The 26055-nt window shown below is 38.1% G+C and overlaps 1 protein-coding gene across 1 annotated transcript in view; it reads right to left on the bottom strand.

The window, feature by feature from the left end:
• LOC115509277 (probable maltase-glucoamylase 2) overlaps nucleotides 1-18578 on the bottom strand; it is a 93663-nt gene extending 75085 nt beyond the window's left edge. The window contains exons 1-5 of the mRNA XM_030308599.1: nucleotides 13602-18578; nucleotides 9330-9409; nucleotides 939-1059; nucleotides 724-833; nucleotides 3-157 (exon numbers count right to left, since the gene is read on the bottom strand). Coding sequence (XP_030164459.1) covers nucleotides 3-157; nucleotides 724-833; nucleotides 939-1059; nucleotides 9330-9409; nucleotides 13602-13707 — 572 coding nt within the window. The 5' untranslated portion in view covers nucleotides 13708-18578. The remainder of the gene's footprint in view (nucleotides 1-2; nucleotides 158-723; nucleotides 834-938; nucleotides 1060-9329; nucleotides 9410-13601) is intronic.
• Between the last annotated feature and the right edge of the window lie 7477 nt (nucleotides 18579-26055).

Raw genomic sequence — 26055 nt, 5'->3', positions numbered from 1 at the left:
ACAAGATTCTTTTGTTGCTGGTGCGTATGATCTTGAAGCTGAAGGGCTCATTAATGACCTCTACGTGATAGTTCAAATTAGAGGTCTTAGGAGTCCTATCAAGCAAGTCAATATTTTCAAGGGTGACTTCATAGCGTTTGCTATCCATATCAGTGATCTGTCAGAATAAAAAGAGAAAAAACAACTCCAGATAAGACCACTTCTGGGGCACCTGGGTGGCTCAATCGGTTGAGTGACTGACTGTTGATTTCTGCTCATGTCACGATCTCTCAGTTCATGAGTTCAAGCCTCATGTAGGGCTCCGCACTGTCAGCACTGCTGGGATTCTCTCTCTCTCTTCTCTCTCTTTGTCCCCCCTCCCACCCATTCTCCCCCCTCCCCGAAATAAATAAATAAATAAATAAATAAATAAATAAATAAATAAGCTATAAAAAGAGATAATTTCCTTGTAGAGCTATGAAGGACTTTCACTGTCAGTGAGAATAGCTTCTAATTCTTAACCCTGTGTTTCCTGATTTATGAGAAAAAAAAGATCACCCAATCATATGTCCCCCACAAAATACAAAAGAGCCTACCCATCCCATTGGGAGATTCCTGCAGAGGGAAACAGAGGCACATTCTGCCTCCATACCTCTATGCAGTGTCTAAAGGACAATGAGCTGAAACCAGAGTAGGGGCGTGGCATTCTTCAGAGACGTATTCAAAGGTAACCACAGAACCAACCTTAAAATGAAAACGATTGGATGTCTGATAGTCAGCCGCGAAGAGGGCGTCAGGGACGTCATATCCAAACAGAGATGGGGTAGGTAGCCTTTTCAACTTGGCGGTAAACCCTGGGGGGGTGGGGGCGAGGAGGCAGCTTTTAGCCTTTATTTTGCAGTTAGCTTATCTGAGTCATCAAGAGTTGTTCTCTGGGCCCTCATTAGGGCAGTACTCACCTGTTGTATCATTCTGTCTCTTGCCAACTTTATAGCCCCAGTTCCTAGGGAAGAAGCACCTCGGGGCACCTGTATGTGTCACAGGCTTCCAGCAGCATTTATATACCCATCTGCAGACATTCTGTAACAATGGCACAGTGTTAGCATTGTATGAAATAAAGCAAAGAAAGTACTGTCTAAGAGTAATAATCAATTTTATTCCAAGAAGAATTTAACAATTTAAGACAAGAATTTACATTCAGTCATATGTTCATTCTTCTTTTATTCACACATTTATCCAGCCATCCAATATGGATTTATTACCTACCAGACAAGGAGATGATAATACATATAAATAAGACATAGTTCTTGCCTTCAGCAAACTGACATCATAGTCTAGTAGTAATGCAGACAATTCCAGTACGAGAGGAGTACTCGACAGAATGTGCCCAGGGGCTGAGGGAACATACACATCAGCCATTGAACACAGCCTAGAAGGCTGCAAGTGGGATGGGGAGGGCTTCCAGGTAGGTGAAAGATGAGTCCAGTCCTAATGCACCAAGAGGGGTTAGATAAGTGAACAGTGGAGCAGTATTCCAAGCAGAGAAAGCAGCAATGTATGACAGATTCATAAAAACCACAAGTTCATTGTACCAAGAACACTAACTAAGAGAAACGAGGCTGGAGGCACACAATACTCATACCACAAGTGAGCTGCATGTCAGACCAACCAGCTTAGACTTTCTCATGAGGAAGAGTCATGGAAATGACTGACAATATGGCATAAAGAAATGCATTTCTAAGATGTAAGAAAAGGAAAGCAAAGGAAAATAGAGATTAAGGTAGAACTAGGACAGAGGGTAATGAAAATATTCACAATGTCCACAAGGTAAAAATAAACCACGTATGGCTTCTCAGAGTGGTTTGATTATGGATTTTTGAAACGATTATCCTTTGGTGAGATGTTTTTTCTTTTTTTTTTTTTTTTGTAAGTAGATTATAAAATCTTTTTATTTTTTTTTTTAATATGAAATTTATTGACAAATTGGTTTCCATACAACACCCAGTGCTCATCCCAAAAGGTGCCCTCCTCAATACCCATCACCCACCCTCCCCTCCCTCCCACCCCCCATCAACCCTCAGTTTGTTCTCAGTTTTTAACAGTCTCTTATGCTTTGGCTCTCTCCCACTCTAACCTCTTTTTTTTTTTTTTTCCTTCCCCTCCCCCATGGGTTCCTGTTAAGTTTCTCAGGATCCACATAAGAGTGAAACCATATGGTATCTGTCTTTCTCTGTATGGCTTATTTCACTTAGCATTACACTCTCCAGTTGGTGAGATGTTTTTTCTATAGGTCCCACAACTTTAAGATTAACTTCCATAAAAATGGTTTTGTTATAATAAAGAAATAAAATAGATGGTAAATTGTTGAAATAAACATAGGCATCCACCTCTTCACCCAACTAAATTTACATGAAGTGACAGAAGTATCATTAAGAAAAGAATGCAGGGGCACCTGGGTGGCTCAGCTGGTTAAGCATCCATCTTCAGCTCAGGTGATCTCAGGCTTCGTGAGTTTGAGCCCGAGTCAGGCTCTGTGCTGACAGCTCAGAACCTGGAGCCCGCTTCAGATTCAGTGTCTCCCTCTCTCTGCCCCTCTCCCGCTCATGTTCTGTCTCTCTTTCTCTCCCAAAAATAAATAAACATTTCAAAAAAAAGAAAGAAAAGAATGCAAAACCACTACAAAACAGTCAGCTATAATGAAATATGGCTGACCAGAGACACAGGAAGTAGATTTTATCAACTCTAGGGAAAAACGTATTCATAGCTTAAAACACAAGAGGAGAAAAAAACTGGCTAATCTAAGCCAAGTCAATGTGGAGAAGTAGAAGAGAACTGGGGGCATAGTTTTGGATGATTAATTGGGAAGCTCCAGTATGAACACTTAGCTGCCCAATCTGACATTCCTTACAGCTATTGGTAAGCTCTGGCTAATTGGTGGGCATCCTGAAGTATTTGTTCATAGGTTAAGGGAGTTAGGAAAGATGCTAGGAGCTGGAAGCCATGGCAATACACCAGTGAATAAGCCAGCCCCCCTTATCGTGAGACAAGTACCCACATTCTCTCTGGCAGTCCTTTCCTTCCCTCCCAAATACTCAGTGCGAGCCAAGGTAAATAGGGCAGGTGGTCATAGATAATTAAATACAAAATGACAGTCGAGAACCACCAAACATGAGAGAAACCAACACCAGGGTATGTACCAAACTTAGAGAGCAAATTAGAAAAGAATATATATATATATATATATATATATATATATATAGTATAATTTGTGTTAAAACAAAACAAAGATATTAATATATGAGCATAATATATAAAAATATATTCATAAAGAAAGTACTGCTTATGTACTGATAATCAATTTTATATGCAAATATAATCATAAATATATGCAAAAGCACAGAAAGATCAAGAGAAGGATACACACCACGTTATTGATTCTGGGAAGTGTCTCTGGAGGTAGAGACAACATTATGAATAAGGAATGACTTTCCCTCTTTACTCTGTACATAACTATAATGTCTCCATCTTTCTTATTAAAGAAATGTATCCAGTATAAATTTTGTGATAAAGAAAAACAAAATAATGTCACAACACTACTTGTTTGGAAAAGGTATCTCAGATGCTAACGTCTGATGTAATTGCTATGAAAAACCACACCATGAATACAGCTTAAATCAATGTTTCATGTCTATTATAAACAAAGCAATCACATCATAACCATAAAATATTCTTAAATGTGCCTACTAATTCTCCATATATACGGTCGATATTGCTGCCCCATCCTCTCCAGATAACCATCAACATAAGCTGGAGGGGGATCAGTGGAGAGTTTGTGAGTTCTGGATAACCTCCAGATAACTGATACTCCTAAGTCCGAGGCAGACATTCAGTGCCTCTGCTACCTCTGAAACTGAGGTTGGTAAAGTCCAAAAGGTCAGTTTCACTGCCATAAACTGTTCCAGAATCTATAGACCTGTATAAAAAGCAATAAGATAAGAAATCCAATACCTTCAGGTAAATACAGTATTTTTGAATGCAGTCTGCCATAACATCTCTACTTCAATTTTAAGCCATTCCCAGTATTGCAGGTACCAAAGGTCAAATCTTTGACATAGATACATCTCCTTCTTTTCCATTTCCACTGCCACCACGAACAGTAATACAGACCTTCATAAACTCTTCCCTGGTCTACAGTGGTTGACTCATGACAAGCCTCCCTTTCTCTTTTCTTCTCCTAACACCAAACTTTCCCAAAGAGTATTCACCAGTTATCTTCCAAATAGACTTTTATGCTATTTTCCACTCAAATTATTGACTAATAACACTTGAGAATCAACTTGGAAATTATGTAATCCAACTTCCATTTAATATAAGGATTCTTTCAGCAGTGCCTCTGAAAGATGCTTAAGTTCCATGAATGATGTGTTGCTAACTTTTTCCAAAATCATAAATTTCACCTTCATGGTTAATATTTTATCACAAAGTTATTTCTTATGCTTAGTTAAAATCACTCCCCAGAAAGTTCCATTCTCTGAAACTTATTGTAGTTGCATATTGCCTTTTAGATAAAATATCTCAAACTATATTGAAAAACAAGAAGGAAAAAGGATCCTTAGTGTTACTAGACAAGGAGAAGAAGAAATGCATTTTGGGGAAAAAGTGTTAATGGTTATTAGTTGCAGGTATCATTATTATCTAAGAAAAATTAAAAAGTGTTTATAAACACACTAGGATAATAAATAAATTTAAGAAGATTTCTGGTTACAAGATTAGTATTCAAAAAATCAATTTTAAGTCAATGTGCCAACAACAGCTAAATGGAAAATTAAAGTTTAAAAATATTTAAATAATATCAAACATCATATAGTTAGAAAATACTTGGAAAAAATTTTTGGACGTCTACACCAAAAACTTCAAAATTAAAAATCTCAATAAATGAAAAAATATATCATGATCATAGATTAGAATATTCACTCTTATAAAGTATGACAATTCTTCCAAAATTAATCTGTACATTTTATGTGAACAGAATAAAATTTCTGGCAGATTTTGTAAGAAAACCAATGGACTGAACTGATTCTAAAATGTATTTAGAAATCTAAAGGGTGAAGAATAAGCCAGGCAATCTTGAAGAAAAATAAAGGCAATTTGGAAGACCGATGCAATCACATATCAAGACCTGTTATAAAGCTATACTAATAAAGGGAGTGTGGTATTGGCAAAAGAACAAACTAACAATGGATCAAAACAGATATTCCAGAAATAGATCCTCACTTGTAAAGACACATAATTTACAGTGTGGGGGCCACTACAATGCAGAGGGGTAAGGATGGTTATTTCAATAAGTGGTGATGGATCTATTAAAGATTCAAGAAAAAAAATGTTCTGGACTCCTACCTGATAGCATACACAAGAACCAATTCTAGACTGATTAAAAATCCAAATTTGATAAATGAAACAATGCTTTTAGAGGAATACATAGGAATATATTTTCCTAACCTTGAAGTAGGCAATAATTTTTAAACAGAATACAAAATGCATATTAAAACTTGGTAACATGGATTTTATTAAAGCTAAGAACTACTTTTCATCAAAAGTCACCATTCGGTTAAAAGTCAAACAACAGAGTAAGAAAAGATACTTACAATGTATATATCTGATAAAAGATTTACACTCAGAATATATAAATGATTACAAAGCAACAAGAAAAATATGAACAGTCCAACAGAAAAAACTGGTTAAAAAAGTTGAAAAGACACATCACAAATATGATTGTCCATGTAGCCAGTAAGTATATGAAAAGGTGTATAACTTCATTAGTCATGAGGGAGATACAAAGCAGAGGGAACAGAGTCAACAGTATTGTAATAACATGGTATGGTAACAGAGGGTGACTATACTCATCATTGTGTAATGTGCAGAAATGTGGAATCACATACATATCATGGTGTCAACTATATTTCAATATTAAAATTTTTAAGTTAAAATTACATTAAGAAAAACAAAGAAAAAGGAAAGAACACCAAGAGTACGTTAGGATACAGAGCAACTGCTATTACCTACTGCTAGAGGGACTGTAAATTGGTACAAATTCTTTGAAAAACTATTTTGCAATATCACTGAAAGATAAACATGTACATATTTGATGAACTAGGATACAAATATATACTTAATAACTCAAGAAGAAGAACTACAGAAACCATCTAGAAATAGGAAATTTCAGTTGGCCAATTATTTAATTAATATATTCTGATATAATAAAACATAAACACATAAATATAAAATAAAATAAATGTAATAAGTGTAAAATAATCTTAGTAATAAAAGAAGCACCAGGTAGAAAATTTAATGGATTGCATATATAATAGAAACTAAGCATATGAAAGGTTTAGGGGAAAATCCTCACAATGCATATGTAATAAAATGCATATATTTTTAAAAACATTTATTTATTTTGAGAGAGAGAGAGAGAGAGAGAGAGAGAGAATGAGTGGGAGAGGGGCAGAGAGAGAGAGGGAGAGAGAGAATCCCAAGCAGACTCTTTACTGACAGCACAGCCTCCATGCAGGCTTCCATCTCACAAACCGTGAGATCATGACCTGAACCAAAATCAAGAGTCAGATGCTCAACCTACTGAGCTACCTAGGTATCCCTGTAACAAAATGCATATTAAGGGAAACATAAAACCCAGCTAAGCAATATACATATATAAAAAAGAGTTGAAATGGAGAGATTTCCTATGTTTTCAGAATGGGAAGATTCAAAATTATTGAGATATCAGTATTGCCTAAATACATTTTAAAAAAGGGATAGGCGTCACTGGGTGGCTCAGTCAGTTGAGTGTCCGACTTAGGGTCAGGTCATGATCTTGCAGTTGGTGAGCTGGAGCCCTGCATCAGGCTCTGTGCTGACAGCTCAGAGCCTGGAGCCTGCTTTGGATTCTGTGTCTCCCTCTCTGTCTCTGCCCCTTCCCCACTTGCACTATGTCTCATTCTCTCTCAAAAATAAATAAACATTAAAAAATGCCTAAATATAACTCAAAACTCAATGCAGTCCTAATTAATATCCCAATAGGATATTATGGGATATAGAATGTAGAATATGAGGGAAAGGAATAAAATCTACATATATACAACCTTTATGATAAAGTCATAAGTCACAACCAAGCAGTGTTCAAATAGCTGATATTCTTGTGTTAGCTACTCATAAACATTAAAAAAATCTATGTTTTTAGCACCTGTTCATTTGGGTGATTTGTTGCCAATACATGATTTTAGAGGGCTTTTGTTATAACAAGTCACTTGAGTTCTACAAGTGAATCAAGCATCCATATGTGCTTGATGGCCTCTATTTGCAAGGAATACATAGTCTAGCCCACAAACATTTACTCTTCCCATGGCTATCCTTGGAGTCACACTTATGGCACATTTAGCAACACTGGGAACTCCCCCTCTATTCTGGATTTTAGACCCCATGAACCAACACTCTCTTAGTTCCTCCTCCTCTTCGCTTTACCCTATCCTCCTTTCCCCACTTCCACAGTATTGCTGTTTATCCAAATAAGGCAAGAAAGAAATTACTCCAAACAAATCATAGGCCTACAATCCACTTTACCACCATCTTCTTCCCACTTGACATACCTATTTCTTTTAAATAAAATCAATGAGAACAAGATAGTCTCTTCAACAAGTGGTGTTGGAAAACTGGATGGTGACATGCAGAAGAATAAAACTGGACCACTTTCTTACACCACACACAAAAATAAATTCAAAATGGATAAAAAACCTAACTGTGAGACAGGAAACTATCAAAATCCTAGAGGAGAACAGAGGCAGCCACTTCTTTGACCTCAGCCGTAGCAACTTCTTACTAGACACGTCACTGAAGGCAAGGAAAACAAAAAGCAAACATGAACTATTGGGACATCATCAAAATAAAAAGCTTCTGCATAATAAAGGAAACAATCAGCAAAATTAAAAGGTGTCCTACGGAATGGGAGAAGACATTTGCAAATGACATATTGGATAAAGGGTTATTATCCAAAATGTATCAAGAACGTATCAAACTAAACACCCAAAAAACAAATAATCCAGTGAAGAAATGGGCAAAAGACATGAATAGACACTTTTCAAAGAAGACATCCAGATGGCTAGTAGACACATGAAAAGATGCTCTCCATCACTCATCAACAGGGAAACACAAACCAAAACCACAATGAGATACCACCTCACACCTGTCAGAATGGCTAAAATTAACAACACAAACAGCAGGTGTTGGCAACAATGCAGAGATAGGGGAACCCTCTTGCACTGTTGGTGGAAATGCAAACTGGTACAGCCAGTCTGGAGAACAGTATGGCTGCACCTAAAAAGGTTAAAAATAGAACTACCCTCCAATCCAGCAATTGCACTACTAGGTATTTACCCAAAGGATACAAAAATACAGATTCGAAGGACTAGATGCACCTCGATGTTTATAGCATCATTATCAACAAGAGCCAAGCTAAGGAGAGAGCCCAAATGTCCATAGACTGATGAATGGATAAAGAAGATGTGGTGGATATACACAATGGAATATTACTCAACCATCAAAAAGAATGAAAACTTGCCATTTGCAATAATGTGGATGGAGCTAGTGAGTATTATGCTAAGTGAAATAAGTCAGTCAGAGAAAGACAAATACCACATGATTTCACACATATGGAATGTAAGAAACAAAACAAATGAACATATGGGGGGAGACAGAGTGGGAAAAAAACCATGAGAGACCCTTAAAGAGAGAGAACAAACTGAGGGTTGATGGAGAGAGGCGGGTGTGTGATTGGCTAGATGAGTGATGGGTATTAAGGAGGACACTTGTTATGATGAGCGCTGGGTGTTGTATGTAAGTGATAAATCACTGAATACCACTCCAGAAACCAATATTGCACTGTGTGTTAATTAACTAGAATTTAAGTATAAATTTGAAAAAAAATAACACATAGGGGAAATTATGAAAATGGGAATAGAAATAATATAATACAATGCAAAACTTAGAGATGAGGAAATACAATAGAATGATAGTTCAGAAGGAAAACATATGTGTTCAAAGATCACTGTCTGTCCTTTTAGTGTCCACAGGCAAGAACACTTAACAAGCTAATCAACATGTGAATAGTAATGCTTTAGCAAAAATAACCATGCCAGCCAGCTATTGACAGAACAAACTGTTCTACTATCAATGAAATTCCTATAGAGATAAAGTCATTTTAACTGATAGATAGATAGATATAGATAGATGATAGATAGATAGATAGATAGATAGATAGATAGATTCCAGTAGAACAATAGCAGAGAGCATATTTCTCTGACCTCTGTCACCACATGCCCAGGAACACAGTCTATCCTCTCTGATTCGGGGATATCTGGGCACTCTGGAACAAATGAACGACCTGCATAGGAATTAAAGGAAAAAGTTGAAAGTTTGTAGTGTAATCACAATTTCAGAAAGGCTGCAGGCAAAGTTACAGACTTGTCAGCCAAATTCTCTAGTCGATGATCACTAGTAGTTGGTATCTATCTGTGCCTACAAGTGTTAAACACATTTGCTTTTTGTTTGGTTGCTTGTTATTGGATATAATTCACATGCCATAAAATTCACCCTTTTAAACTGTACAATTCAACTGCTTTCAGTTTTTTACCAAGTTGTGTTGCCAATCACCACTATTTAATTCCAGAACATTTTCATCCAAAAAGAAATCACATACCCATTCATGGTCACTTCCCATCCTCTCTTCTCCCAGTCTCTGGCAAACACTAATCTGTTTTCTGTCTCCATGGATTTGCCTATTCTGAACATTTCATATAAATGGAACCATAAAGTATGTGGTCATTAGTGCCTGGCTTTTTCACTTGGCATAATGTTCTCAAGGCTCATCTATGTTGCAACACATAACAATAATTCAGTCTTCTTTTTTTTATGGCTGAATCATAACCATTGTACGGATATAACACTTTAAAAAATCTGTTCCAAAGTTGATGTACATTTGTGCTGTTTTTTACTTTTTGACTATGACATAGAATTCTGCAATGAACATTTGCATACAGGTTTTTGTGTGAACATATGTTTTGAATTATAGATAGATAGATAGATAGATAGATAGATAGATATGGTATAGATCTGGAAATGGAATTACTAAGTAATATGGTTGAGCTCTTTCTTTTTAACTTTTTGAGGAACTGCCTAACTTGTTTCCAAAGGGACTAAAATTCCAAAATTTTACCTTCCCACGAGCAGTGTGTGAGGGTTCCAATTTCTCCACATCCTCAACAATTGTTATTATAGACATTTTCCTGGGAGTGAAGAGTATGTGATTTTGACTTACATTTTCCCAAAACTCATAACAAGTATCTGTTCATAACATATTGGCCATTTGTTGATCTTTTATGAAGAATGTCTGTCCAAATTCTACACTCATTTTAAAAACTGGATTATTTTTCTTTTAGGTTTTGAATTGTAAGATTTCTTTATACATCTGGATACAAGAATCAGATATGTTATTTGCAAATATGTTTCCCATCCAGTGGGCTGTCTTTTCACTTCCTTGATGGTGTCTTTTGAAGCACAAATTGTTTTTTTTTTTTTTTAAGTAAAATTTACCCATCTTTTCTTTGGTTGTTATGTCTTAGGTGTCATATCTAAGACACTGCTGTCTAACTCAACGTCAAAATATTCATAACTATGTTTTCTTCTTAGAATTTTATACGCTTGGCTCTTACGTTTCAAATTTTGATCCATTTTAAGTTAATTTTCATATGTGATGTCAGGTAGGGATTCAGGATTATTTTTTTACATGTGGCTACCCTGTTCTCCCACACATTTGTTTTTGTTTGTTTGTTTGTTTGTTTTTGCTTTTTTTTCCCACTTACTTTCAGCCATCTGTGAGGTAAACCAGGAAGATATTATAATCTCCATTTGAACAAAGATCCTCACTCAACGTTGGCTATTCTTCCTTTAGCCTTTATCACCTTTGTGAGCCCCTCTCCCCCACCCATCAATGTAACATCAGAAGTAGGACCTGGTTCAGTAGGCTCCATGAGCCAGTCAAAACCCAGAATTGCATTTGAGTCTTGAGTTAACAGTGGACATAATAGGTACCCTTTAGTGCCTTTGTTTCTATTCAAAAAAGACCTCAAACAACTCTCCTACCTTTATGGCTCTACAATTGTGTGTATATATATGAAATAAAAATTTATTTTAAAATTGGATTGAAGACTTAAAAGTAAGACTCTTGAAACTGTAAAACTCCTAGAAGAAAACATATGAGAAACACTTCATGAGATTGGTCTTGGCAATGATTTTATGGCTATGATCTCAAAAGCACAGGCAACAAAAGCCAAAATGGACAAGAGGGACTACATCAAACTAAAAAGCTTCTGGATACCAAAGGAACCTATCAACAGAATGAAAAGTTAACATAAGAAATGGGAGAAAATATTGGCAAACCTTCTATCTGAAAATGGGCAAAATTCTAAAATGCATAAGGAACTCCTACAACACAACAGTAAAACCAAAATGAAAAACAATAACCTGATTAAAAAATGGGCTAATGACTAGAATAAGCATTTCTCTAAAGACACACAAATGGCAAACAGAAAAGATGCTCAATGTCACTAATCATCAGGGAAGTTTAAATCAAAACCACAATTACATATCACTTCACATCTTAGGATGGCTATTATAAAGAAAACAAGAGATGTCTTGCTGGCTCAGTCAGTAGAGCATGTGACTCTTGATCTCAGAGTTGTAAATTTGAGCCCCATTTGGGATGTAGAGATTACTTAACAATAAAATCTGAAAAACAAAATAAAAGGTAGAAGTGTTGATGAGAATGGGAGCAATAGGAAATGCCTGTATGCTAATGGTGGGAATGCAAACTGGTGCAGCCACTGTGGGAAAACAGTATGGAGGGTCCTCAAAAAATTAAAAATAGAACCACCATACGATCCAGCAATCCAACTTCTGCTATCAGCATGATTGAATAATTCAAAAGAATGGAAATAAAAATATCAAAGAGATATTAGCATTCTCATGTTTATTGCAGTGCTATCCACAATAACCAAGATGTGAAAACAATCCAAGAGTCCATCAACCAATGAATGGATAAATAAAATGTGGTGTGTGTGTGTGTGTGTGTGTGTGTGTGTGTGTGTGTGTGTGTATCAGAATATTATTCAGGCATAAAGTAAAGAAGGAAATCTGGTTATTTTCAACAACATGGATGAATCTGGAGGACATTGTGCTAAGTGAAATAAGCCAGTTACAGAAGGACAGATGCTGTATGATTCCATTTATAGGAGGTATCTAAAATAGTCAAATTCACAGAAGCAAAGAATAGAATGATGGGTGCCAGGGCCTGGGGGGAGGAGGAAATGGGGTGTTCTTAATCAACATGTATAAAGTTTCAGTTAGGCAAGATGAATAAGTTCTACAGATCTGATGTACAACATTATGCAATAACAATACTGTATCGTACACTTAAGAATCTATTAAGAGAGTAGACCTCATGGTAAGTGTTCTTACCACAACAAAAAAAATTAAATTAAAAACCTCCTTTTCAATTCATGTAAACATATCTTCAAAAAGCATCTCGAGAGAAGCCCAATATATACAACAGTTAAAAATGAAACTATTCTGCATGAATTAGAGTGTGATTTAGGGTAAAAATGCAGGTGTGAAGATGTAGTTTTATTTTAACTAAGAGAAACTACTTATTCATGTATATTGGATAGTAATATCATGGGACTTGATATTCAAAAAAAGTTTTCTACGGAAAAGGTAGTAATAGGCTAAAAACAGTTTATATCCATGGTTTTCAAATCTTCTTTCAAAGACATAACTGTTCCTAGAAAGTGCCCTAATGTTTACTGTGGACAGTGGTGAAAAGAGATTGAGTAGGTAGGCTCTGCTCTCAGCACAATTTCTTTTCAATGCATGCCTAACCTACATTTAGAAAGTGAACTTCATCAAGCAAAATAAACCTCAAATTCTGTTTTAATTAGGGATAGGGTTGTGTATTACACACTATTATTTTATTATTTAGAGTATCATGTGTTCATGAAGGAGAGGGCATTCTGTTTGAGGCTTCTGTGTGAGAGAGAACAGTTTCAAAGGTATTGATGAAGAAATCATAGTTATTTCAATCAGAATATGGGCTGGAAGCTAATTATAATAGATCTATTTAGGCCAAGTTAATCAGCCCTCAAGTTGCCTGTAACTTAACTTCCTTTTCCGTGATGTAATGGGATTGGGCACTGTTACCTCAACTGTTCTTTCTCTTTGAAGGCTTCATGACTGGATTGAAGGACAGAAATCCAATGAGCCTAATTTTGCATCTTGTTAAATTTTCATCAAATGAGAGTTTCATCAGAAGATCCTGAACATCACTATCATTAAAGCATTTGGTATAGAAAAAGAACACTTGTCTTTTGAAAATTGACTTAAATTAGTTGTGGATGTGGATTTTGAATAATGCAATGTGGTGCCATGCTGAAGAGTGAAGAAATATAATGATGGCTTTGGCAACCAGAGAGGACTTTCTTTACCAATCCTTCCAACCCCAAAGCAACAAGCATCTTCCTTACCTGAAGGATTTCCCAACACCAAAAGCATCAAGAAGATATCTAAGGCGAGTATAGTTAGGAAGAAGATGATCAGAAGGACTTCCAACACACTCAGATTCCTTGCCATCTAGATGGACACAGATAATAGCATTTAAGCAAACCACAAACCCCATCAATCCAAAAGATAGGCATCATGATTAGAATGTGAACTTATTTGCAAGATGACTTGATTATAAGCATTCCTCTTTATATAATCAAGAGAATATTGGTTTCCATCCATTACAGTGTTTACAATGAACTCTAGTCTGTGCGTCTAACACCTCTAAGCCTCCTGTCTTTTTTGTCTGCAGAGGGATTGAGTATTGTCCAAGGAAAGAATATATCAGACATAAAGAACTGGAGGAAGGGAGGAGTGGAATGGAGTAGAGGAGAGAGATGAGGGTTTAAGGTGGCTCACAAAGCCCTTCTAGATGCCACTTTGATCCTCACACCTATCCTGGGCAGTAGAGAAGAGGGTACACTCAGGGAGGGAAAAAGTAAGAAAACCTGAATTCTAGTCATCTTATTCCACTTCTTATACCATGATGGTAAGGAGTTTAATTGTTCAGAAGTGACTAAACCTGTTAAGACTCTTGCAACAAAAATGAACCTAATTCTGATCTCCAGCACAATGCTTGTTTGCATGATCACAGCACACAAGCCCATATAAATTTGGTGGCTCACAGTAGCCCTGTTGATCATGCATAGACCCATGTTTTAAAATATTTGGTGTATTAGAGTGTGTAATAAACTGGGAACCAAAGAAGTTCAATTCTTGTCCTGGCTTGCATACCAACAGATGGGTATTTTAGCTATTTGGATGTGCATTTCTCCATCTACAAAATGAAGTCAGATTCTGGAGTTACTCTCATTCTTCTGCTCTAATTATAGTAAACCTCAAATTATATCTATGCCTCACAATTCCATGACAGCCTTCACCATGCCATTCCTTGGCTGACTCTTTACCATCACTACGCTTCTTACTACCCCTGCATATTGGCTATTCCCTGGAACTTATCACCCCTCAGAATTGGTCCCCTTCTGAACTCTTAGCCTGTACTTCCTATTTCCTGGGCAGAAGCTCATGCTCTTTTACCTTCTCATTACACTGTTTCCTTATTCTTTGATCACATTGAGGCTTCTGTTGTGTTCCCTTCCCTCTTAATTTCTTAGTCCCACCTGGCTACCATCTTTCCCCGATGGAGGCCTCAATAGCTATTATTTCCCACATCTTCCTTGCTCCCTTATCTGCTAACTGAATCTATACAATGAAGCCATTGATCCAAACTTCTCCCTTCTGGGTTTATGCACTCAGCCCAATGTAGATGCCACTGGCTTCATAATCTGACAAATATGCTGAACCTTCATGCTGACTGACAATCTTGCCACTTTCTCTCATTTCTCTTAGGGGAAATTTCAAATATTGATCCTTGTTTTCAAGCTCCAACCTTTGTCACCTATGCTGTTTGCTACTCTCAGTTCAATCATCTCCAACATCACAAACAAAACAACTAGTTTACAGAAACTATTTCGTCTCCCTGCTTCTCAACCCAAGCTTTTCTATAAAAATTATCTACATCTAGATAAATTCTTATCCTTTCCCCTCTTCTCAGTGGAAGAGTTTTCCATCCTCTTGTCTAAGCATAACCCTTGTATCTATCCTATAGATCTCACACACTATGAATTTCTCAAAAATCTTATTACACCAATTATCCTTCCTCTTTCTTGAATTATCAACCTTTCCCTCTGAATGTGTTCTTTCCCCCTCAAAAGTATATCCCAAGTCGCCCTAAACTCTGGTGATGATTCTGTGTTCTTCTCTAGGTACCATCATAACTTTCTTTTTCCTTCCACAAATAACTTTCCAAAAAGATAATTCCACCCTGCCTGTATTAGTTTCCTCATATAATACTGGCATGTTGTCTGTTTCCTGTATTCCAAGGAAACTCCTCCTGTCAAGGTCACCAGGGATTTAGCTGCTGAATACAATGGGCACTCTCTTAAACATTCAGCACTATCAACCACTTCCTCCTCTTTGAATTTCTCCATGGTTGGATTTTTTGATTATCATTCAATCTTGGTTTTCACCCATGTTTCTGGTTCCTCTTCAATTTCCTTTTAGTCCCTTGCTTCATTAACTATTGATATGTCCCACATTTTCAACATAGGTCCACTATCCTTTCTCCTTTAGCAAGCTCCACGACTCATGACTTCATATGACAGAGGACAATGTAATCTGTATTTCTAGCTCAGAGATTCAGATTCATGTGTGCAACCGCCTATTAGATGTTTCACCTGGATGCCCCACACACTTCACCAAATTCAGCATGCTTAAACCTGCACTCATCTCTCCCCACACCCCAGTCCCAGCCTATGCCAATTCTGCCCAGTTGGCCTCTCCTAACATGATTAATATCTTGAAGAACAGAATCACAATTTTGTCAAAAACCTAAGTAAATTTTTTGACTCCTCTTTTTTTTTTTTTTAGTCCTTCCAGCCAGTCACCAGTTCAGTCAGACTCCTTTCCCAATATCTTTCAAATCTATTTCTTCCTCTCCATCCCTACTGGAAATGCTTTAGTCAGGCCATCATTTCTGGCCTGAACTGTGACCACAGCTTCCTCCCGGCTCTCTGCTTCCTCTCTGCAGATGGATTGCTCTTTCTTCTGCACAAATGGGGTCATTTAGTTTTCCTCTATTCAAGTCCTCAGTGGTTTCCCAAATAAAATATAAATGCTTTAGCTTTGTATTCACAAGTCTTCATGACATCTCCTATGCCCGCCGCCCTGCCTCTTCTCTCCCCTATGTTCCAGCTATACCAAACCAACAACTGTGTAGTAATAATCTATAAATCCAGGTGAACAGACTTTCTTACTTTTTTTAAACTTCACCTCTCTTTTAACTTTGCATTTCCCTGTACCCCTGTTCTTCTCAGCCCTGGCCCAATGCCATGGCCATTTCTGTAAGTATTTTCATACCTGTATAGCTTCATTTTTTTAATTGAGACAGGCTTTGGTTAATGTGTAAAAAGACAAGCAAAAAAACACCTTAATTTTGAAATGGAGGTAAGGAGCAAGGATCTACAAATAATTTGCCACGGGTTGCAGGGAGTTAGGATTGAGGCTTGGGATTGAAGGTAGAGTTTATTAACTATCTTTTCATATTAGCCTAAATCTATTAGGTATCTCTCCTCTAAACTCTTCAAAGGTTTACTCTAATCCCTGTAAGATATATATCTTGTTATTATATTCCCATGATACCCCTACATTGAAGTTGACCAGGCAGGCAACATGATGCCCATTTTATGTCAATGTTAAGGAATTGTGCCTAACCATGGTTAGTGGTGTAACTGAGGCAAACACTGAGGCTCTGCTTCTTAAACCAGTCCTTGAGTGTTCTCACTCTCTCCACAATGTCTCCTGGACTGTAGAGCTTACAGATCTAGAGGCTGGATCTCCAATGGTGAAATTTCAGGCAGTGAAAGAAGTCTGAGAGACCCACCCCATGTGCTCACAGTACATGACTTTGTTTCTTATACACAGAGCCCATGACTCACTACCACAGCAAACACTCTATCTGTCACTCAGCTTCCCTTCTCCAAGCACTGTGTCTCTCCATGAGGAAACTTTGCTTCCCAGCCTCTACAAACCCAAGGCACATGCCTCTTCCACAGCTTCTGAATCCTCCCAGGGGAGCAGGCTCAACACCTCCCAGGGGAACAGGCTCTGGAAGTTCAGGATCCTCAGAGGACAACCCTAGGCATTTTCCTGCCTCAGGGACTACTGCCATCCTGCCAGCAAGTGGGTAGGTGGGGATTCCAAAAGGTAGAAAGTCTTTCCTACTCAGAAACCCTCCCTACCCAGAGCCACTTTTCATCAAACAGAATTTTAGAATAATTAAAATCCAGATTATGATTAAAAACCTTAATGATTGTATACCATTTCCCTCCCTGCCCAAAGAGATGCATTCATTGTATTTCTAATCCATGGCACTTTTAGACAACTTCCAGAAGGAAGCTCCCAGTGAGAGTTTTCTCCCAGTGAGAGAGGAACATCTTGGATTCAACCCTCCCTGTCTGTTACACACACACACACACACACACACACACACACACACACAATCTCTCCAGTCAGCCTGTGACTTCATGCACTATCTCATTCCCACTCCTCATGGTCTCTGGAAAAGGAAGAAAATATCAGGTCCAAAAGAAAAGTGTGAGTTGTTCAGATCATTTTGCAGAGGAGACAGGGACATTTAAAATAAAAAAGGAACACTACTCAAAACACCACATGCATGGAGAAAAGTACTCACCTCATAGCCGTATCCCTTTATTTGCTATGTCTATCCCTTGGTGGTTCTTGAGGAGCACTGAGCAAAGGTGACTAGGTTGATGTAGCCAGCTTCTGCTAGGATTGATTTATTGCCCTGTAAATTTGACGGTGATTGGAGGAGAGGAGGGTTTTCCGATTGACCATAAAATGGCCCTTGCTTTCCCTGGGACTTAGAGTGAGCTCCGTTTGTTAATAAAAGAGGAAGGTGGGGTTTTATTCTAATAGTTATGCCTCTTCTGTGTTCCTGTTAATATCCAATTACTTTGCTTGTCACATTATACTTGCTTGACTGTCCATGTCGCCTAAAGAGATCAGGAGCTGGATCTTCACTTTTGTATCGGTGTCTCCTGTGCTTAGCCTAACATTCATAGATAGTTTTAAATATATGGCTATTCGTTGAATATGTAAGTGAAAAAATGAATAGCTTTTGCTTCACTACATTGTTCCTTTCTCCATTTTGCCACCCAAAGTTCTCTTGCATAACTCAGCTTTCCACTTTTTTTTCAAGTTGATTTATTTGAGAGAGAGGGGATGAGAGCGTGCACATGTATAAGCGTAGCAGAGAGAAAGAGAGGAGAGAGAGAATCCCAAGCACTGATGGTGCAGAGTCTCATGTGGGGCTCAGTCTCACAAGCCATGAGATCATGACCTGAGCTGAGATAAAGAGTTGGGTGTTTAACTGACTGAGCCACCCAGGTGCCCATCCATTAATTTGAATAAGTGTTCCCACCAATTTTTCTAAATAAAAGAAGCACCATTAAAGTAGAAATTATATAATATTGAAGTGAGAAGACACCTTCACTGGAAATTTATCATGCTCTTTGATGGGTATTAAAAAAAAAAAAACTTCTAATATTTAAGGAACTTTGCATCTTGGGAATTCTGCCTCCCCAAGGAAAAGGCTAGAAATTCTCTTTCACAATCTCCCTTTCAGCCAAGGTAGAGGCAACTGGCCTGTGCTGGGCCAATGAGGCATGCCTGTGACCCAGAAGACGGTGGAGAGAAGGAGGTATCATGTGGCATCCAGGATGGTGAAGAGACATTGTTTCGGAGGCAGTAGGGACAGGCAACCTAGTGGCATCCTATGCCCAGTATTGAAAGTACAGGCTGCTGGACATAGGCTAAGGGCAATGGAACCCCCCACTTGGTAATAAGACTATTGTTCCTAGGCACATAGCCTACAAACCTGACACTCTTAGCCCTCTTGGACTTTCAATGAGTCACTAATATCTTCAAAAAAAAATTTTTTTCTTCTTAAGCTAGCCAATGTGGGTTTTTATTGAAATATAATTCACATACCATGACATTTACCCTCTCAAAGTATACAACTCAGTGGTTTTTTTGTATATTCACAGAGTTTTGCAACCATCACCACTATCTTCTTCCAGAACATTTTCATCATCCCAAAAGGAAGATATCACTCATCTGTGGTCATTCCCCATTCTCCTCTTCTCCATCCCTGCAACCACTGATCTACTTTCTATCTCTATGGATTTGCCTATTCCAAACATTTCATATAAATAGAATCATACAATGTATGACCATTGGTGTCTGGCTTCTGTCACTTGGCATAATGTTTTCACAATTCCACCATGTTGTTGTAGGTATTAGACACCCTCAGGTATCAGTACCTTATTTCTTTCTAAGGCTGGATCATATCATTATATCAAACATTTTGTTTATATACTCATCAGTTGATATACATTTGGGTTGTTTATACTTTTCGGCTATATGAGCAATGCTGCTCTGAACATGCATGTACAAGTTTTTGTGTGGATATATGTTTCCAATTCTTTCGGGATATACCTTGGAGTGAAATTTCAGGATCATATGGGAGCTCCATCCTTAACTTTATGAAGAATTGCAGAACTGTTTTCCAAAATGTAAAATTCCAGGCAACATTTTACATCCCCACCAGCAATATATGAGGGTATATAGTATGTGTAGGAGACTGCATATCCTATATATAACAAAATATGAGGGCATGCCATCTTTTAATGGCATCTAAGATCCATAAGTAATACAGTAGACAGAGCAGTCCATGTTTCCTTCAAATGCTCAATGTATGGCAAGTACACACACACACACACACACACACACACACACACAGAAACTTGGTTTCTACCCTGATGAACTTCAGAAATGAGATATCTACCTTATCTTTCATTCCAGTAAAACAGGGCCTTTGTTAGAGTGAAAATGTACCAGGATCTCACTTCAAGTTGGGACGATATCTTGGCAAGAGATTAGGAAAGGAGATTTATTGCTACACAAGGTCATTCTATTCTTTGTGTGATAGTTTACTCTTGGCTCCTCATATCCCATGCTCATTTATGACATCATTTACATTACAGTGGTGACCAACAACCACAGCTAGCCTCCGTTTCCTGAAGTGCAGAAATTAGCTCACTTTGCCATCCCTTCTTGCTTACTAGCAACTGGAAGGTACTGGGCCACATGCTGTGTCGACCAATGAAAAAGAGACATTTTGAAGGGAAAAAACAAGCATGTGACCAGTATCTTCCAGTTGTTTCTTAGCAAGAAAGCATGGTGAAGTTAGCTCCTGGCAGAACTTATAAAGTGATCAAAGCAAGCAGATGATTGAATGGCCAAGTCAGAAACCAACAATATGTATCACCCTTAACTTTCAAAGCACCATCCTCCAAGACAAGATGCAAAAATCTCAGTGATACTGCTGCATTGACAAGAAGGGAATGTTGCAGACACATATCTGCCGGGGCCCACACAGCCTTGTCTTTGTAGGTATTTATGTTAAATAATGTTATAATAAGGATGCTTTTATTTTTTTTAACGTTTATTTTTAAGACAGAGAGAGACAGAGCATGAACGGGGGAGGGGCAGAGAGAGAGGGAGACACAGAACTGGAAGCAGGCTCCAGGCTCTGAGCCATCAGCCCAGAGCCCGACGCGGGGCTCGAACTCACGGACCGCGAGATCATGACCTGAGCTGAAGTCGGACGCTTAACCGACTGAGCCACCCAGGCACCCCATAAGGATGCTTTCAATAAGAAATGGAATGAATTTCTTCCTCTTTTAGTGAAAGGGTTTCAGATGGCTGTTTCTTTATTTTGACATACCTACAAAGACCTAAAGTGAAATTATGTGATCTCTGGGGAAGAGAATATCTCAAAAAGACTCCAACCTTTCTGCTAATAGCTTGCCAGGAGTTACAAGTGTAGGTCCATGTTGCTGGGTCTGCCTCAAGGTAGCCACAAGTGTATATGTCTCCAGGTGTAGTGATTCTTACTTCTTTCCCAAGTTTTTATGTAAATTCCAGTTAGTTAAAATACAGTGTAATATTAGTTTCAGGTGTAAAATGTAGTCATTCACTTCCACACAATACTAGGTGTTCATCATGACAAGGGTCCTCCTTAATCCCCATCACCTATTTCATCCATCTCCCTACACATCCCCTCAGGTAACCATCAGTTTGTTCTTCACAGGTAAGAGTCTGTTTCTTGGTTTTCTTCTTTCTTTTTCCCCTGTGTTCATTTGTTTGGTTTCTTAAAATCCACACATGAGTGAAATCATATGGTATTCGTTTTTTCTCTGATTGACTTATTTCGCTTACATTGTACTCTCTAGCTCCATCCATGTCTTTGCAAATGGCAAGATTTTATTCTTTTGTATGGCTGAGTAATTTTCTATTGTGTATATATATACCACTTCTTCTTTATCCATTCATCAGTCAGTGGACATCTGGGCTCTTTCCGTAATTTGGCTATTGTTGATAGTGCTGCTATAAACATCTGGGTACATGTATCCCTTCGAATTAGTATTTTTTGTATCCTTTGGGTAAATACCTGGTAGCACAATTGCTGGGTCCTAGGGTAGTTCTATTTTTAACTTTTTGAGGAACCTCTGAAGTGGTTCTTAAAGTATGCTCTGGAGACCAACCTCTGGGAGGTCTTTGAGACCTCTTCAGGGTGTGTGTGAGGTAAAACTATTTTCATAAAAAACGCTAAGAAGATATTTGCCTTTCTCACTCTCTTTCTTTCCTAAGTGTACAGTGAAGTTTTCAAGAGACTATATAACATGTGATATCACAAAAGGTTGAATGTAGAAGCACATTTGAGGTTTTGGGATCTTTTTCTATCAAACCAGATTTTAAAGAGAGTTCCAAAAATGTAAAAATGCAATTCTTCTAATTTTCTTTGGAAAATATAACTATTTTAACATTTTAAAGTTTTTATTTGAATTCCAGTCAGTTAACATACAGTATAACATTAGTTTTGGGTGTACAATTAACTATTTTAAGTTTTAATATAATAAATATCAATAGCTATAAAAAATATCAATAGATCTAACCCCATGAACAAAAGCTCTTGGAATCCTCAATAATTTTTAAGAGTATAAAGAGGTTCTGGGACCAAAATGTTTGTGGACTGCTTATCTGGCATACTGATTTTCAAACTTCTTACATAAATATGATATATAAAATGTATATGAGGGTACGTATATTCCACTCGGATAAAGATTTTAAGTACATATTATATATTTTTATATGTTAAGTATATATGTATATTACATATATATGTAAAATTCATTTTTTTATTGTTTAGAGAGAGAGAGAAGAGGACATGTGAGTGAGAGAGAGGCGGGGGGGGGAGAGAGAGAGAGAGAGAGAGAGAGAGAGAGAATCCCAAGCAGATTCCATGCTCAGCATGGAGTCTGATGAAGAGCTCGACCCATGACTATGAGATCATGACCTGAGCCAAAACCAAGTCAGATGCTCAACCGACTGAGCATCACCCAGGCACCCCTTAAAATTCTTTATTCAGATGTAATTCCAGTATGTAATTGAATGAAATAACTGAAGCTAGGGTGGGGAGCTCAGATCCCTGCCAATCTGCCTTCTTCCCTCTTCCAGAGAGCAATGCAGAGCCCCTTTGCAGAATTTGGAAATCACAGCTTTACTCTGACACCAGCCGATGAAGAAACATGATCCCAGAGAGACAAAGTGACCCAACCAAGTCTCTGGACCCTAAATATTGCTTCTGAGTTCTCACGCAACTGAAAGGAAAAGAAAATGCTCGACCAGTGGACGAAACACTTGCAATGGGGTGAGGCAGGATGCAACCTTCTACCTACAGAAGGACAACTCTGCTCAGAGAATCAAGGGAACTGCAGATCCTTTCCTTCACTGACCCCCTTCTCGGAGCTGCTGCGAATCTTTTCAGTCCTAGACTAAAGGTCTTCATGTCCTTAAGGAACTGGCTATTTAAAAGCCAAAAGAATGAATGAATTCAAGAGACAAGTGAGCGACTGAGGCTTGGGAACACTTAAAGTTGTTACAGGTACAAGGGACCGAGTTGCTAAACTGAAGTCTGGGAAGCGGATGTGCCTTAATCTAGGAATTCTTGAACTAGGGTCCCCAGAACTCCAAGCGGTATAACTTAGGGAATCTGCAAGCATTGATGGGAAAAAATACATCTTTTTTCACTAATTTCTAACTGAAATTTAGCATTTTCTTACATTATATATGTGGATAGCACAGCACAGCAGTTTTAGCAGCACGAGTCAAAACAGAATCACAGATATTTTCATATCACATTATGAAATTGTAGCAGATATCTCAAAACATTGCTTATGCTGATCATCACATGGAAATTATGATATTATGAAGCCCATGGCTCAATCTTATTATATAGTGTGATAATTTAAAAATTCTTCATGTGTTACTATATTAAATTTTAAAAATATTCATATAAATGTATTTTAATATATTAGGATTCCTTTAAATATTTTTTTAATATTTATTCTTGAGAGAGAGAGAGAGAGAGAGAGAGAGCGAGCATGAGCAGGGGAGGGGCAGAGAGAGAGGGAGACACAGAATCCAAAGCAGGCTCCAGCCTCTGAGCTGTCAGCACAGAGCCCGATGCGGGGCTCAAACTCACGAACTGTGAGATCATGACCTGAGTCAAAGTCGGACGCTTAACTGACTGAGCCACCCAGGCAGCCCAGGATTCCTTTAAAATGGTACGCATTTTATTTTATGCCTCTAAGAACATCATTCTTCAGAGGGCTTTCATAGGTCTCAGCAGACTGCCAGTGGGGTCGATGACACTACAACTGTGTTCAGCCTCACTCCCAGATGTGGTGATCATGATTCTCTAACAGAAATCCTCTTTTTGAGTTTTCAGTGGCAGCCAAAGCTAACTCCTACCAAGATGTCCTTGATGATAACATAAAAATATTTCTCAAATATTAAGTGAATGATGCTTTCCTCCTCGTAGCCTTCCCAGGTGGATTAGAGGATAGCTAACAATTTCCCATATGTCTTAAAATTTATTTTAGTTAACATACAGGGCAACACTGTTTTCAGGAGTAGAATTCAGTGATTCACCACTTACACTCAACACCCAGTGCTCATCCCAACAAGTGTCCTCCTTAATGCCCATCTGCCATCGAGTCCATCCCGCCACCCCCTTCCCTCCGTCAACCCTCAGATTGTTCTAAGAGTCTCTTTTGGTTTGCTTCCTTCTCTCTTTTTGTCCTGCTTCTCTTACGTTCATTTGTTTTGTTTCTTAAATTCCACATATGAGTGAAGTCGTGTGATATTTGTCTTTCTCGGACTGACTTATTTTCGTTGGCATAATACACTCTAGCTCCATGCATATCATTGCAAATGGTTAAGTTTTAATTCTTTTTGATGGCTGTGTAATATTCCACTGCATATATCAACCACATCTTCTTTCTCCATTTATCAGTTGATGGACATTTGGGCTCTCTCCATGGTTTGATTATTGTTGATAATGATATAAACATTGGGCTGCATGTACTCCTTTGAATCTGTATTTTTGCATCCTTTGGGTAAATACCTAATAATGCAATTGCTGGATCATAGGGTAGTTCTAGTTGTAGTTTTTTGAGGAACCTCCATATTGTTCTCCAGAGTGGCTGCACCAGTTTGCATTCCCACCAGCAGTGCAAGAAGTTTCCCCTTTCTCAGCATCCTCGCCAATACCTGTTGTTTATGTTGTTAATTTTAGCCATTCAACAGGTGTGGTGTGGTATATCATTGCGGTTTTGATTTGTTTTTCCCTGATGATGAGTGATGTTGAGCATCCCATATTGTTTTTATTTTTTTTAATGTTAATTTTTCAAGACAGAGAGACTGTGAGTGGGGAAGGGGCAGAGAGAGAGAGAGAGAGGGAGACACAGAATCAGAAGCAGCCTTCGGCTCTGAGCTGTCAGCACAGAGCCCAATGCAGGGATCGAACTCACGGACCATGAGATCATGACCTGAGCTGAGGTCGGATACTCAATTGACTGAGCCACCCAGGCACCCTCCTATATATATATATATATATATATATATATATATATATATATATATATATTTATGGCGGAAGGAGCAGCGAGAGAGGGATAAAGAGAATCCAAATCAGACTCCAGCATGGAACTGGAGGGGGGCTTGATCGCATGACCATGAGATCACAACCAAAGCTGAAATCAAAGAGTCAGAGGCTCAACCAAGTGAGCCACCCAGGTGCCCTGAGCATCCCATATTTCTGATCAAAGAAGTCCCATTGTATCTTTCCATGTTTCTCTAGCTGCATAATTAGCTCAAGTCCTCACCCAAGAGCCCCTTATTTGGCTAATTAGAACATTAAGCCAATTTAACAATACCATTTTCTCTAACCTTAGACAGGCACTGATACATGAGTGCAGAAGCAGACTCTGGCCTCCTGGTGTTTTAAAACACAAAAGAGAAAGAAAGACTTAGGGAAGTAAACATACTCGTTTCCAACACACTCATTTTCAAGGAATACCAAAAGTAAACATCTCTGTTGAACATTAATATGTAATTATTTTATCCCAAATTTTAATCATCTCATGTTATAACCCATAGTGTTGCAAATTCTGTTTTTCCCGGTTGACATTTTACCAGATATAGCAACTGCTGTGATGAGTCAAACAGCAACAACCACTCTTGTACATGCTACCACACACCTCAATCTCATGAACACCCGATGCTGGAGGTGTGAGGCAAAGTGTGGATAATCACAGATCTGATCATCCCATTGGTCGGTTAGACTCCAGGAACTCTGATGCCAAGGAGAACAAGACCAACTTACGAGGG

Source organism: Lynx canadensis, chromosome A2, assembly GCF_007474595.2.
Source record: "Lynx canadensis isolate LIC74 chromosome A2, mLynCan4.pri.v2, whole genome shotgun sequence".
Classification (NCBI taxonomy): Eukaryota; Metazoa; Chordata; class Mammalia; order Carnivora; family Felidae; genus Lynx; species Lynx canadensis.
The sequence above is the reverse complement of the archived record's forward strand: the minus strand, read 5'-3'. Positions and strand labels throughout refer to the sequence as shown.